Source organism: Mustela putorius, unplaced genomic scaffold (genome assembly GCF_011764305.1).
Source record: "Mustela putorius furo isolate JIRA1106 unplaced genomic scaffold, ASM1176430v1.1 tig00003987_pilon_pilon_pilon, whole genome shotgun sequence".
Taxonomy (NCBI): domain Eukaryota; kingdom Metazoa; phylum Chordata; class Mammalia; order Carnivora; family Mustelidae; genus Mustela; species Mustela putorius.
Window position 1 is genome coordinate 6,882,356 of NW_025422126.1, and position 15,699 is coordinate 6,898,054.

The following is a 15,699-nucleotide window of genomic DNA, read 5'->3' on the forward strand; positions in this document are numbered from 1 at the left end:
AGTTAGCATGAGGGATTCGTTTTATTTTTTATTTTACTTTTTTGGAGAGCTTTCTTTTAAATGGATATTTTACATTTGGAGAGTCAGTGTAACAATTAAAACACTTAAATAAAAATTTTGAAAAATGTAAAAAAACCACATTATTACACTAATTTGGTTTGAAAGCTCTTATTTGACATGATTATATACAAAAAAATTTTTAAAGAAATTGTTAATAGTTTCTGTAATATCTTAATTATATTCTTGAATGAGAGAAGTTAGGAAAGATAGGAATTTAAGGAATAAAAATTGAGAGTGTCATCATTTTGGAAAAAAAAAACTTCCTGTTTAGGCAAGACTGAGTAAATATGTGTAACTACTGCCCTCTTGGGTTGGTATAAGGAACATGTTTTTCAAAATAATCTGTGTTGAGATTTCTCTTTCTTCTTTTAAAGGTGTTAAAATTATCACACAACAAGTTCAACCAAGTAAAATCTTACCCAAACCAGTGACAGCAACTCTGCCCACCAGTAGCAATTCCCCTATTATGGTGGTTAGCAGTAATGGTGCAATTATGACAACTAAACTGGTAACCACTCCCACTGGTAAGTTTTCTTGAGCGTCAGTCCATTCATTCATCATTTTTTCATTGACTAATTTCTTTGTATCAACATAGTGCTTGACACTGGGAATGTAGGGATTAATCAGACAGTTCTTTAAGAGGCTTTCCCTCCAACTAAAATTAGCTTTCTTTTATTATTGTCATGGTCTTCTGTTTTTTTTACTTTATAGCACATACTACAGTTTCTCATTTCTTTGATTATTTGTTGATTTACTGTAGTTCACCTTGTTATACCATAAGCTCCATGATAAGGGACAGTCTTTGTTTTATTCACCATATATATGTTGAGCTGGTCTGAAAGTAGGTGTTTAGTCAGGATTTGTTGAGGGACTGAAAACATACTCTCTCAGCCCAGAAGGATTGTAATCTTAGGAGGTTGAAAGTCTATATTACATTGTGGTGTAGTAAGCATTACTCTGACTGAGAGAAGCACAGGATGCCTTTTTGCCCAGATATGAGAGCACCCAGGCTATGTCCAAGGAAGTGACAGTGTAGAACATTTTAAATAGTACCACCCTTTGTATCCTTGAGCAGTTTACTAATCCCTCTAAGTCTTTTCTCTTGTCTATTAAATGGGCTAACAATACCTGTACCATAAGGTTATTGTAAGTATTAGAGGAAATCAGGTATGTAAAGTCCCCAGCAGAGTAATAGCTGTTATTATTAATTAACATAAGAATTAGCTATTACTATTATTTTAAATTTGTATAACTCTTACCAGATTTTTTTGAGAAGGGCCAGTACGTAGATGATAGAATCTAAATAATGTAAAATGATACCCATCTCAAGTTTATAAAGCTATCATTTATTGGCCAGTATGTAAAGTTCTATGCAGACATACACTTAATCTCCCTTAGGCTGATATCTCCACTTTTAGCGGCAAAACAGAGACTGATGTAAAGCACCTTGCCCAAAGTCATGCAGCCAATAAAAGCAAGATCTGGGATTTGAACCCCAATCTGTTTGACTCCCTTTTTTTCTTTTAAATTGTGACAAAAACATGAAATTTACCATTTTAAGGGTGTAGTTCATTGACATTCAGTGTCGTTCATATTATTTTATACCTATCAATCACCATTAGGCTTCAGAACTTTTTCATCTTCCCAAACTGAAACTCTACACATTAAACAGTAACTCTCCATTACCATCTTCCTCTAGTCCCTGCCAGCCAGCATTCTACTTTCTGTCTCTTCAAAGCCTGTGCTTAAAAACATGGTATTCTTGCATTAAATTTATCATACTCCACCCTCCTCGCCCCCTGCCCCAAACTTTTTTCCATTTGGTACAAAGATAATAGTGTTATCTATATATAATTCTTTACCTTAGCGAAAGGTAGTAAAAATAATAATGTGTCTGTGCCTTTGTATCTATGTTAGACATGGTGTTTCTATTTTTAAAACAAAAGCTTAAGTGGAAAATGTTTTGTTAAAATTCAGCTGATTCACGTTATGTTTGTAGCATGTTTACTTTGCACTAGATTTTTTTGAGGGGGATTCATATGTATGTTTGTAACCAGTTTAAATTAATTCTACCTAATGTTCTTTGTTTGAGTTGTGATTGTATTAAAAAATTTTTAAATATCTTGCTAAAAGCATTTTTGCAGGATAACCATTGAAAACGGTTATTACGATGACCATGAGAAAGCATAAAAAAATGCTTTCCTATCAAAGAAGGTATATTCATTCTTCCCCAGACTAATAGTTCTTTTTTTTTTTTTAAGATTTTATTTATTTATTTGACAGAGATCACAAATAGCCAGAGAGGCAGAGGGGGGGAAGCAGACCCCCTGCTGAGCAGAGAGCCTGATTCGGGGCTTGACCCCAGGACCCTGGGATCATGACCTGAGCTGAAGGCAGAGGCTTTAACCCACTGAGCCACCCAGGTGCCCCCAGACTAATAGTTCTTAGTGCAAGAATAGTATTTCTGAGTTACTGGACTTTTAGGAAACTATGACAGGCTCATCTGATTAGTTTTTAATTCCTGTTTGGGGAAAGAAAGAAGTCCTTAGGATAGTGGGCAAGAGTGCCAAATCCTTTGAGAGACATGAAGAAAAATACTCTCACAGGTCAGTTAGAGTTGAGGAAATATGTAAATAGTGAACTTTTTTGGCTAGAAGAAATATTTCTGGCAACTCTTGGCAGCTTCAACTTTAATCTCTAGTAAAATGATGGGATAATTCTTTAAAAGATGGAAATATATTTAGAGAGTAGCAGAGTACAAAATAGTAAAAGTTTATAAAATTTTAAGCAAACAATACTGCCTTATTTGCTGAGTGCTGACATTGGGTTTGGCACTGAGAAAGCATAAAACAGATGCAGAAACCTTAAAGTCTATAACAGAAATATCTAAAATGCTCTGGCAGGGAATATGATTAAACTTGTTTCTTTTGGCATAGAACTAGTGGAAGAAGGGTAGTGGAAGAAAGGAACATAGCTACTTGTACTTTTTCTTGAGGTTAGTAATTTGATGGAACACATCACAAAATTTTATGTGTAAAATTAATTCAAATTGACTTGGCCTTAGTTTTTGCTATGTGCATTGAAAACTGGCTATAAATTGTTACTTAATGTCTTGACACCTTGAAATTCCATTTTCAAGTTAAAGCAATGTAGATTACATTGAATTATAGCTAAACTGTATAAATTGTCATTCTTCTATAAGTAATGACAAGTTTTTCTTCGGCTTTTCCCTTTTTATAGGCACACAGGCAACCTATACCCGGCCGACAGTGAGCCCGTCCATAGGTCGGATGGCTGCAACCCCTGGAGCTGCAACTTACGTGAAAACTACCAGTGGTAGCATCATTACAGTTGTACCCAAGTCATTAGCCACCTTGGGGGGCAAGATAATTAGCAGTAATATAGTTTCTGGTAGGTATATCTGAAATATGTTAAATCTATAGGTAACTTGTAAGAGGAAAAAGCTTTTCACTGTTGAAGGATTCTTTTTGATCTGTTTTCTGCTTACGATTCTGGAGCTTTATTTTTAGTCCTGATGTTTAGTGATTTTAATCTAGTTTTTTATTTCTAGTATTGAGTTTTCACACATTAAGTTTTTGATTTTAAAATAGAACATTTAGTTGTTTTTCATCAGAATGGAAATACTTTGATTTACATTTGTATGGAGATTTTTCTTTTACTAAGTATTCTCCCATTTGTCAGTCCTTTCAGAACAGATAAATCCAAATAGTTGGCATCACCCCCAGTTGACAGGTACAGACAGATTTAAGTTTAGAGATTGAAGTTTAGAGAGATGAGATTGACCTATCCAAGACCACACGAGCTAGATAGAGGAAGACCCTTTTTTCATAGAATAATCTTATTTTCCTATTCTTTTAAATGTATCTTGAGAACTCTGCCCCCACTTAATGGCTATTCATCTAAACATGTTTGAAGGACTATATCTCATAATTTCATTTACTAATGTCACTTTAGCTTGTTAAAAATAAAGATTATTTGAATATCTTTTTATTTTCTTTTCACCATTATATTGATTGTTTACTTTTAAGAAATATTTTACTCAGATAGTGAAAGCTAATACTTTACTGGTATTCTGGGACTTTACCTGGTTTTTATCAGCTCATTAATTCCTGCAGTATTGGACTATGGACTCTGAAGTGGAATGTTAACATAGCATCTATTTTCTTCATTAGTTTTTAATTAAAATTATGTAAATAATCTCTCATCAACAAGCCCTGTGAACTTCAACTGTCTACCATTTTTGTGGACTAGCCATATTTTTTATGCCCCTGGTGAGTTGTTCTGTGAAGGGATTGAAGTACCTGGTAATATATGATGTTGCTGATATCTCAAGGACTGAAATAAAAAAAAAACAACAAAGCAGGGCATGATATTGGCATAAAGCACAGTATTTAAAGCTGCTAATATTGGCTCTATTTTTAAGTGTAAGTGAGAAAATCTGATGTTTGCCAAACTGAGGAAGGTGAAACCAGTAGGGAAAGAATCATCATACTCCAGCTTTAAGAGGATTTTTTAAAATAACACAGTGAAAACTCAAATTATGATTTATTACCTGACAGTATCTTAATGGTATAGAGCACAGTCTAAAACATTTTTCAAAAAGTGATCATTCTTCATTGGTATGTAGCTTTTTATCACTATAATAGTTTTTCTTTACTTACATATGAGTTCATAATAACTTTACAGCTTGAAGGAATGTCTAGATGTCATGAGGCCACTGTTGTTAGACCTTCTTCATGATTTAGCTGCTTTGTACCAGGTTAGAGCGGTACAGTAAGCAAGCATATTTTTTCTGGAAGCCAGAGATCTGTATCCTACACATGTAAACATTTTATCTACCTTTGTATGTAAATATAAAACAACTCATGGTTAGCTGCTATTTCAAGTACATATGGTATACATGAGAAGAGTTCTTAAACTTTCTAGCTATAGGATATACTTGGCACAAAGTTGAAATGGTGCTATTTGTTGTGTGGAGCTCATTTTGTGCCTACTCCCACCTCACTGACACTTTTATTTTAAGGAATCTCTCATTTCTGACTGCTCTAAGCTGATCCTTATTGCATATCAATATCCCTTATGAAGACAGTTCTCTTATTTTGTAATGTTTTTGTTACTTCGTGATAGTGGGATCACAGTTTAGTTTATTAGCAGTTTTCAGACCCTGGTTATCTATTCATATAGAACTGGTAAGCCTAGTTGGATGAATTTGGGTAATCCATAATTAGATGCTGAATTCTAGAGTTTGTGCCTACCCTACTCCCTTATCCCCAAACAAAAATGAAACACTTTTCTTAAAAGACACCCAGACATCTGGGGTGCCTGGGTGGCTCAATCGGTTAAGCAGCTGCCCTTGGCTCAGGTCATAATCTCAGGGTCCTGGGATCAAGCCCCACTTTGGGCTCCCAGCTCAGTGGGGAGTCTGCTTCTCCCTCTCCCTCTCTCCCCCCTGCTCATGCTCTCTCTCTTACTGTCTCTCTCAAATAAATAAATAAAATCTTCCAAAAAAATTAAAAAAAATAAAGATACCCAGACAGCTAGCTGTAAGAATAGAAGGCTTTAAAAAGGAAAATGGTACTTTCCCCCTTATCATGGGTAATTTGGAAAATACAGAAAGATACAACGAAAATTAAAAACATGATTTTTACCATCCAGAGAACTATGGTAAAATTCAAGTGTATGTATTTCTGTTGGTTCCATTTTCTGTTCTTTTTTTTTTTGGTTATAAGTGAATGTATGTATATTTTAAAAATTACATTGAAATCTATTATAATCAGCTTTTACCCTTTTTTCATAGAATAATCTTATTTGCCTTTTCTTTTAAATGTATCTTGAGAACTCCTCTGCCCCCATTTAAGGGCTACACAATGTTTCCTTATATGATGCACCATAGTCTAGCCATTTTCTCATTATTGAGTGTTTTAGGTTTCTTCCAATTTTTTTGGTTATTATAAATCAATTATGTGATGTTCTTACTTCCTTTTCTCTAGAAAGCAAGGTCATACTTCCAAAGTGCTTTCTAGAAAGGTCAGGTTTTTCCTTTCATTAGAATAAACTAAATGGAAGGCATGACTATTTTTGTAGTTATTTAACTCCTCAGAATCAGATATTTACTTCTATGTATATATGTAGAGAGGCCTATCAGATATGTAAGTTTTTTGGTGACCTTTGTTGAGGGTTGGTTAAGGAACCATGGCTATTTTATACAGAAGATTGTTGCATCCTTCAGAGATGAACTCTTTAACAAATGAACTTTTATAAGCTCTGTTGTAGCATGAGAACTGTAGACTGACTACAATGAAAGTGTAGAGGTAGACCTTTATTTTAATTTTTTTAGATTCAATTATTTTAGAGAGAGTGGTTGCCTGTACAAGTGGGCAGAGGAGCAGCAGGAGAGGGAGGGAGAGAGAATCTCCAGCAGACTCCCCTAGAGTGCAGAGCCCTATGAGGCGGGGCTCAAGTGGGGGCTTGATCTCACCACTCTGAGATCATGATCTAACCAAAACCAATAGTCTGATGCTCTGAAACCAAGCAGTAGTCTGATGCTCAAACTGAGCCACCTAGGCACCCCTAGAGGAAGATCTTTTTTTAAAAAAATGAATAATACTTGTTTCATCCATACAACATAGTTATCAACTGAAAGAAACATGCTCACTGGAATTTCACACTTTAATAACTTGATAATTCTATGTTTTAATATGACACTGTACTTTTCCTTACGTTATGCCTTTTTCTTTTGTTTTCTACATTCTCCCCCCCACCCTTCATTTTGTTAAGCTGGTGAACTTAATTTACAACTGTTTAATAAATTGACAAATCCCTGTAATGGAAAGTTTTAGACCATGACTTAGATACAAATATAAGGTACTTGTTTAGCAAGCTTTTCAAAAAAATGGTCCTTGTACTTTGGTGAAAGCTTAGTTTATATTTCCTTGAGATAATTTTTAATGCTTACTTTCTAAAAACATTTTTATAAACCAAATATTTAGTGAGGCTGTATTGTTGAAGGAGTCATAGTAATCAGTCATGTATGAAGGATTGAAGTTAATTAAGAGTTGAAGTTGATACATATGAATAATGGGCAGTGTGGTCTTTGTGGCTCTTAACAGCTTACTATTCAAAAACTACAGATAGATGGAAAATCATTTGTGAAGCTGGTGTTTGGATAAAAGTGTGTTTTTATGTAACCTGATGGTGTTATCTTGGACAGACAAGACATTAGATGATGGCAAGTGTATTATAAAGATATATAAAGTAATAAGCAATAAGATTGCCAAGAACTGACTAGAATATTCTTGTTTTTAGTGTAACCTTATGTCTAAAACTCTCATTATGAATGCTGTCTTTCTTGTAGAAAAGAATATAATTTTGTTTAATTTTTCTTCTTGGGTACTTATTAATCCATCATGTTTTTAAATGGTACCTGTTCTGTGCTTAGTCATTTGATAAATGATATGCAAGCCTAGAAAAGAAAAGTATGACTTGTCTTCATGGGCAGAGGAAATCATAGGCATAGAAATAGCATTATAACATATGCTCGAGGACCAATGTGGAAAATAACATACTCAAGGAGATAGATAGATAGGATAGTCCTGAAAATTAAAGTCTGGCAAAACCTGGAAACCTAAGAGGAATTTGGGCTCTATGTGACAGTTACTAGGAAACCATAGTGAAGAAGTTACTAGACGAGAGTTTGTGTTGTATATTATGGAATAGGAACAAATAAGATCAAGTAGGTAGATTTAAGGATCGGGTCATGTAGGATTGTGAAATCTAAGAGGGAAAGTTAGATCTAGATAAAATAGGGATTGGGAAAGTTTGTTTTGTTTTAAAGTAATCTCTATCCAGAATAGGGCTCAAATTTACAACGCCAAGAGTCGTATGCTATACTAACTGAGTCAACCAGTAGCCCTGGGCAGGTTTCTGACCAGTTTTACATTGGGTTCTTGACATGATCAAACTGGTTTTTTAAAAAGAATGTTTGGGGGGTGCCTGGGTGGCTCAGTTGATTAAGCAACTGCCTTTGGCTCAGGTCATGATCCTGGAGTCCCGGGATCGAGTCCCACATCCGGGTCCTTGCTCGGCGGGGAGTCTGCTTCTCCTGCTGACCTCTCTACTCTCATGCTCTCTCTCTTTCTCTCTCTCAAATAAATAAAATCTTTAAAAAAAATAAAAATAAAAAGAATGTTTGATGTAGCAGGAGCATGAGAGCTGTTTGTATGATACAGAAACTTGAAATAGGGAGAAAATATGAGAAGCCAAAAGAGAAGAGGATCTGTTGACATTGATAACATTTTGAAAGAAGACATAAGTTGATGACAAATCGAGTTTGTTCACATACTCATTGAACAACTGTTACTGAGTAATTCCTATACAGTCTGTGATAGACCCTGAGGAATTAGGGATGCAAAAAGATAGAGTTTGGAGCTCCAGGGGCTTTCACAAAGCAAGATTTGCACCAGGATTTCTAACTGTGACAATCAGAAGAATATAGGGTACAAATTTGATAGGTATAAGAGAAGTAGGTTGTGGAAGGATGTAAGGAAGAGAGCACAGTAATATGTTTGGATCAGTAGATGTAGATCTACTGAATAGATATTAATGGTTGAAAATATAGATCCATTCATATAAATATGTAAATTGGAGTTTCATACTCATACTCTTCAGAGTGCTACAGATCACAAGAGCATGTGTTTAATTTGTGCCTTGGCCTATGAGTGTTTGGTTTTTTTTTAATCACATAAACATAAATGGCTTACTTTCATAAATTTTCTATACAGTCTAAAGTTATGTGATTTTGTTAAGTATTTACCTCTTTTTAATGTTCTTTTTTGAAGAGTTTTTGCATCACACTAGTCAAATAAATATAATACTGGATTTGGGGAAACTTTTGTCGTGGAAGGCAGATTTTTATTTGTTCCAATTAACTAGTCAGGGGAGGAATATTGACGGGGAAACTGATAGTGATATTTTAGATTTTGATTTTGGTGTACAGGTTTTCAAATTCCAAAAAGATGATTGCTGTAAAGGTTAATTCTTAATATTCTCTCATTCTGGGCAACTTCTGCTTACTTTTCCAAGCCTTCATTTTCATCCTCATGACAACTTTTGTGTCATCTGAGAATGACATTAATATATGTATTCATTATATACTGCATAAACAGAAATAACCAAATATCACTAGTCCTTAACTCAGGCCTCCTTTTCTCCCCCCTTCTCTAAGGAACGACTACCAAAATCACTACAATCCCAATGACTTCCAAGCCTAATGTGATTGTTGTGCAAAAGACTACGGGAAAAGGAACGACTATTCAAGGCCTCCCAGGCAAAAACGTTGTCACAACATTGCTAAATGCTGGAGTAAGTAAGAGCTTGTACTGCAGACCGAGCAAATCCACTGAGGATTTTAAAGACCAGCTATATAAATATTTGCCTAAGGACTTCAGAACCCCACAATGGCCTGTATGGTTTGATTTACCACTACTGTGATGTAATAACTGTTAAAATACCACCAGCTGATGCCATTTTTCACAGTAATTTCTAAAACATGTTGCTCATAGCTGCATTGCTTATGACCATGATTTAGAAGCTTAGCTTAGTCTAGATGGAGGATTTCACTGGCTTAACTACAGGGAGACCTCTGTTAGAGGACAGTTTTATTCCTGCCTCTGGCCAGTAGACACAAGCCTAGTATTGGCCCACGCTGGGCAAAGTGAAATATTTGGAATGAAGAAAATTAATTGACAGGAATTTACTTTCATAATTAACTGCTTCATTTGTAGTTGTGAAGGCAGTTGTGCAGAAGTTTGGAGTTAGACAAACCTGGGCTTTGTCTCTTAGTATCATAGTTGTTTGACCTTGGCAAATTTACTCAACTTCTGTCATCCTTAATTTCCTCATTTATAAGTTGGGGATGATGATCTTTACCTCTGAGTTTGTTCAGTAACTGGTAGCTGTTTTGAAAATGCTTAGAACAGTGCCTCGTGCGTAGGAAGTTCTGAATAAGTAGTTTTTTTTCTTACTGTTGTTATTCTTGGTACTTAACTATTTAGGCTTGGTAATGTCCTGACTTTGCTAGAAAAAAAAAAAATGCTGTACTTCATTTTAGTAGATTTTGAGTATCTATCTCGAGTAGATCTTGAGTAGGCATCACAATCTTTATAATGTTGGCATTAGATCTTTTCATCATGTGGGAAAACATAGCCTGAGTTTACACGGAAGCCAAAAAAGCCTGGATTAGAATTCCTATTTTCAGAACCCTTTTATAGTCTGGTTTACAGTTTCATAGAATTTGATATGTAAGAGGGGATGCCATGTACCCAAAGTCCTGTGGTCATATACAGCAAAGAGTTGTGTATGAATCCTAGCTGCTAGGTATATCTAACAGCAGGAGTTTGACTCAGGAAATACTAGTAAAATAGAGCAGAGCGTAAGACTACACATATGTATATGCATCTGTACTCAACAGCTTGTTTACGTGGGCATGTCTACACACATCAAAAGAGCATCTTCAAATAGCCTGCTAGTTGGTTTTGATAAGCTTTGAATGAGTCATTATACTTGGACAGGGCCCATTAAGCTATTTGATAGGTAGGCATGCCCACTTGCAAACTAATGGCTCTTGGCTTATGAACTAGAGCTCCTTCCAAAGCTGCTGCTGTGAACGGTGTGTTTGTATTAAAATAAGTAATAACAGCAGTGATAAACACTTCATATCTCTCTAAGATAACTATCTCCCTTACAACAAATAGTTAAACTTGTGATTTTTATAATCCTATTTAGCTCTAAATTCAGAGTAATTACCTTCTGCCAGCTCAGCTGGGTACTTTGTTCTTACTGGCTGCTAAATTTAGATGGCCACACCTTCAGATGATGATGACTAAAAGTTACAAACCAAGAAGGTAAAAATTTTTCTTTTCAGTTTTATGGATTTTAACTTTAAGAATGAATTATTTAGTAAAACCACCATTTTTGAATTTTAACTCAAGTGTTGACTCTATAAATGACAGAAGTTACTTAAGAATAGAGCAGACAAAAGTGAAAAAATGGTGAAAAGTTAATGGGCTTAAGCTCTTTAGTTAATAGACTAAAGTGATATTAATAAAACGTAGGAAATGACCTAAGTTTGTTTTCTGTATTTTCCTGTATGACCTCAGAACATTTGTTAATATCTGATTTCATCTCTTGCCCATGCTTTTTTGCATAGAGATTGCTGTGTGTCCTTATAACTTTGTATTTGGGGAGCTTATTTTATTTGTAGGTATCCATTTAGCTATTGGTATAATGCATAATAATTTCTTATTGTATTAATGTCTATTTTGGCTAAATTAGAAAATAAAGGTAATGTTTATTTTACCCAAAATAAAATTCGGGTAAATTAGAAAATAAAGGGGGAGACTTATAATCCCAACTCTTAGAGATAGCTGTTGTTAACATTTTAGTATATATTCTTACATAATTTCCTGACTATTTTAATGTATGTATTTTATGAATGTGACATGGTAGTAAATATTCTTATGTGAGATAATTTTTAAAATACACTTGTCAAGAAATAAGTTGTGCTTTCTTTGGACCAAAGTTGGGCAGATGACTTTTAGGACTGTCTCAAATATGTCTAGGATTTTTGGTCACCTGAAAACATTGTACTTTGCTTTTTAATTTACAGTCCTCTCCTGATCATCCTGGTAAAACCTTGCTGTGTGATTTTTCAATAAAAGGATTTTTTAGTTTTTGTCATTTAAATACATATAAATCTCATATATTCACTGACTTTAATTTAGGGAGAAAAAACTATTCAGACGGTGCCAACAGGAGCAAAGCCAGCTATTATCACTGCTACAAGACCCATCACCAAAATGATTGTAACTCAACCAAAAGGAATAGGTTCCACAGTTCAACCAGCAGCTAAAATCATCCCGACAAAAATTGTTTATGGGCAGCAAGGGAAAACACAGGTATGCTATAAGAAATGGTGGCTTTTGGGGCCCCTGGGTGGCTCAGTTGGTTAAAGCCTCTGCCTTTGGCTCAGGTCATGATCCCAGGGTCCTGGGATCGAGCCCCACATCGGGCTCTCTGCTCAGTAGGGAGCCTGCTTCACCCCCATCCCGACGCCTGCCTCTCTGCCTACTTGTGATCTCGGTCTGTCAAATAAATAAATAAAATCTTAAAAAAAAAAAAAAAAGATACAGTGGTTTTTCTTGGCTCTGGCATATTTCAAATTCCTAAAATTCCACGCTAGAAATTTGAATGAGAAGATCAATATAATCTTTTAAAAGATCCGATTGTTAAGTTATGACCAAATGTGCATAATCATCTGTTTTCAAAACCTGTGTTTCTCTCTTCAGTACTTTTTTTTGGGAGGGGGGTATCTAAATATTTGTGCCATGTCATGAGCAAAGTTTGGGGAAATAAACACCCTTGGAATAAAATCTGCTGAACGGATATATTGTTATTTAAGAAGTAGATGCTTGAGGCAGAGTGGTAGTTATTTGGAATCTCTCAGAAACAAGTATTTTTTATAAGCTGGTATGGATTTTGAAAGCACTTTAAATACTTAAAAAATTTGTTTTACTTGAAACCTAAGTGATAGAGTAGCTAGAGATCTGTTCATTTTTCAAGCAATAGAAGAGAAGGCAATTTTTCTGGAAATTTGCCTAGAAAATTGAGGCTAAGGATTTAATCTTATGTTGCTAGACTTCTATTTATTTTATATAGTTCCTACTTTAAATGCTTTATGAGAACAGCAAAGGAAGTAATGTCAACTTTGGTTGAGAAATGTTATCCTAGAATTCTTGTAAAAGGTTTTATTTTACTTTAGTAATTTGCCCTTAGGATCAATTCCCTTAGAATGATAGTGAAATAGTATACACATTTAAACAAACAAGTTTTGTGATTAGAGATAAGTCCAAATTGCCTTTAAGTTTTAACTGGTGGGGCACCTGGGTGGCTCAGTGGGTTAAAGCCTCTGCCTTCGGCTCAGGTCATGATCTCAGGGTCCTGGGATCGAGTCCCGCATTGGGCTTTCTGCTCAGCAGGGAGCCTGCTTCCTTCTCTCTCTGCCTGCCTCTCAGTGTACTTGTAATTTCTCTCTGTCAAATAAATAAATAAAATCTTTAAAAAAAAAAAAAGTTTTAACTGGTAATAATCCTCATTTGCTCCATCATTTGCATCATAGAATAACCCGTGTTTTCATTCTTGAATTCTTGGAAATGGGTGAATTAGTGGTGTCAAAATAGGTTTCGAATCTTACATATTGGAGAAATTAAAACTAAATGTGCTCAGTCAACCATTTTTATTCTAGGCACCCAATTGAAGTCAGCTCCTAGAGTTCAGATTTTGAAGTGGAATGGTTCAGTTTGAAATATTTCTCCCATTTCACTTATTTTAATGTCTGTGGTTTTGACCTTTGCCAGGAATTGATCTACCACATGTGTCATAATTGCTTCTAATAACAGTTGTCTAAGTCAGTAGTGTTCTGGGGATCTTTCGAAGATGACTTAGATCCCCACCATTTTGTGCAGTTATCTCCATTAGGAATTTCATTTGGTTGTTAATGATAAGAAGCCTGAAGAAAAGTGGCTTATATAAATAAAGTTTTATTTTTATTATGTTAATAATAATGTTTTAATTATTTTATGATGTTAATAAATGTTCAGAGGGAGAAAATTCTAGACTATTCTTGTGGCATTGGGAATCCAGGCTCCTTGTGTCTTTCTCTTCTGCTGTCCATAGTGTATCGCTGTCTTTCTACTATATAGCCCACACAGATTGTAAAATGACTTCTGAGGTCATCATAGGCAAGAAAAAACAGGGGAGAGCCTCTTGTCAAAATTGTGGCTGTTGCAGTCTGGCATGTACCACTTAAAATCTTGTATGTGGCTTGACTCTGATTTGTTCATAGATTGAATTAGTTTTTGATGGACAGTGTTGTGCCCAAAGCATAATAAATATACAGAATGCAGCTTCCCATGTCAGGAAAAATTCTTCATGACTTGAAGTTTGGCATTTTAAATAGTGCTCTAAAATTTAAGCTGGGTGTATTTCTGATTTTCTTTTAGGTTCTAATTAAACCCAAACCAGTGACATTTCAAGCCACAGTTGTTAGTGAACAGACAAGGCAGCTGGTCACAGAAACATTACAGCAAGCATCTAGGGTGGCAGAAGCTGGTAATTCATCTATTCAAGAGGGAAAAGAAGACCCACAGAGTTATACAGATAGTAGTTCCTCTTCTACAGAGTCCTCCCAAAGTTCCCAAGGTAAGATCCATTTTACTTCTGATTTATGTAATTGCTTCTGACATAGTGTCCCAGTTCCAAAATAGTTGAATCTAGGGGTTTCAAACAAACATGTATGGTTTGCTTTGTTGATTCTTTTGATTTTATTTTCCTTTGTTTGATATGTAATCAGTGAGCTGAAGTTTTGTTTTTGATAAGATTTTACCATTCTTTCCTGTGTAGCTTATGTTCATCAAATAATTGGTAAAGTTTAGATGGTGATTTTGGCAGGTAGGTGTTAACCGAACTTGAATAATGCTGTGGTTCTTCTTGTTTCCTTTTGGGTAGTAAGAGAAGTAAGTGGGCAAGAAAGCAAATGTATCTTTTGAATGGTGACTGTTGAACCTTGAGAAAGAATCAGGGTGGCCAGAGGTGGGCCATAACTGAGCTATAAGTAGAGTGACCATACATTGCAGTTTGCAGAGAACAAGTCCTGGTTTATATCTGTTCCAGCATAACTATTAATAGCATTCCTTTTCACTCTCAAAGGTATCCCAATTTACATGATACTGTATGGTTGTCCCAATTATAAGGAAGGAGCTATGAAGCCAGACTCTACAGTAGGGAAGCTCTTTATCCTCATTGTTGTTTTAATTATGTAGTTTGTCTAGGATATCTCTTGAAATAAATTCTTAATCATAAGCTCTGAGACCTACAAATCTAGTACTAATGTCTGTCAGTTACCTTGACTGCACCCTTATTGTCAGATGGTAGGTATATTTATGCCTATGCTTGCTTATATGCTCCAATGCATCTACTAAGCAAAGCTGTTTATCTTCCCTTGATCATTCCTCACTCACTCCATTCCCTCTCCTTACCCCCCTATTATTTTTTCTGGAGTACTTTCTGAACATTTCACTTTTCTAATGCAAATTCTTCATCTTATGCACTTTTCTTATTCTAATTGTTTAGCAGAGTCTTTCCAGATTAATGGGAAGTTCAGATTGCTTACAGGGTTCAAATTCCTGATTAGTCCATTAATAGAATTTGACATTTATATATATGTCTTTTATACTATGTATTAAGTATTATGCTAGGCCCTATAAATGTTGAGTAAAATGTAATTCTTGTTAAAATCTAGAATAGGAGATTTAAAAATACATGTACAACTTCAGTATGAGTATAATAAGTTTATTAGTAACAAATAAAAATGCCAAAGACTAAAAATTCACACTCCAGTGAGGAGAGAATAAGAAAGCTTCATGAGGACATAGCATTTGAAGTGGTCTTTGAAAACTCCTTAATTAAAAATAAATAAAACTGTTGATTTTAACAAACAATATGACACTCATTTTAGAGAGTGGATAGTTTTCTTCAGCATATTATCAATGTTAGTAATATTTT

General features: G+C 35.0%; 1 protein-coding gene across 14 annotated transcripts in view; it reads left to right on the forward strand.

Moving 5' to 3' along the window:
- The window catches only part of EMSY (EMSY transcriptional repressor, BRCA2 interacting), an 89,891-nt gene that overhangs the window by 51,870 nt on the left and 22,322 nt on the right, over positions 1 to 15,699 (forward strand). For all 14 annotated transcript variants that reach the window (XM_004767996.3, XM_004768005.3, XM_004767999.3 and 11 more), the window contains 5 exons: positions 435 to 584; positions 3,301 to 3,471; positions 9,305 to 9,441; positions 11,862 to 12,035; positions 14,139 to 14,337. In XM_004767996.3, the coding sequence (XP_004768053.1) occupies positions 435 to 584; positions 3,301 to 3,471; positions 9,305 to 9,441; positions 11,862 to 12,035; positions 14,139 to 14,337 (831 nt within the window). The remainder of the gene's footprint in view (positions 1 to 434; positions 585 to 3,300; positions 3,472 to 9,304; positions 9,442 to 11,861; positions 12,036 to 14,138; positions 14,338 to 15,699) is intronic.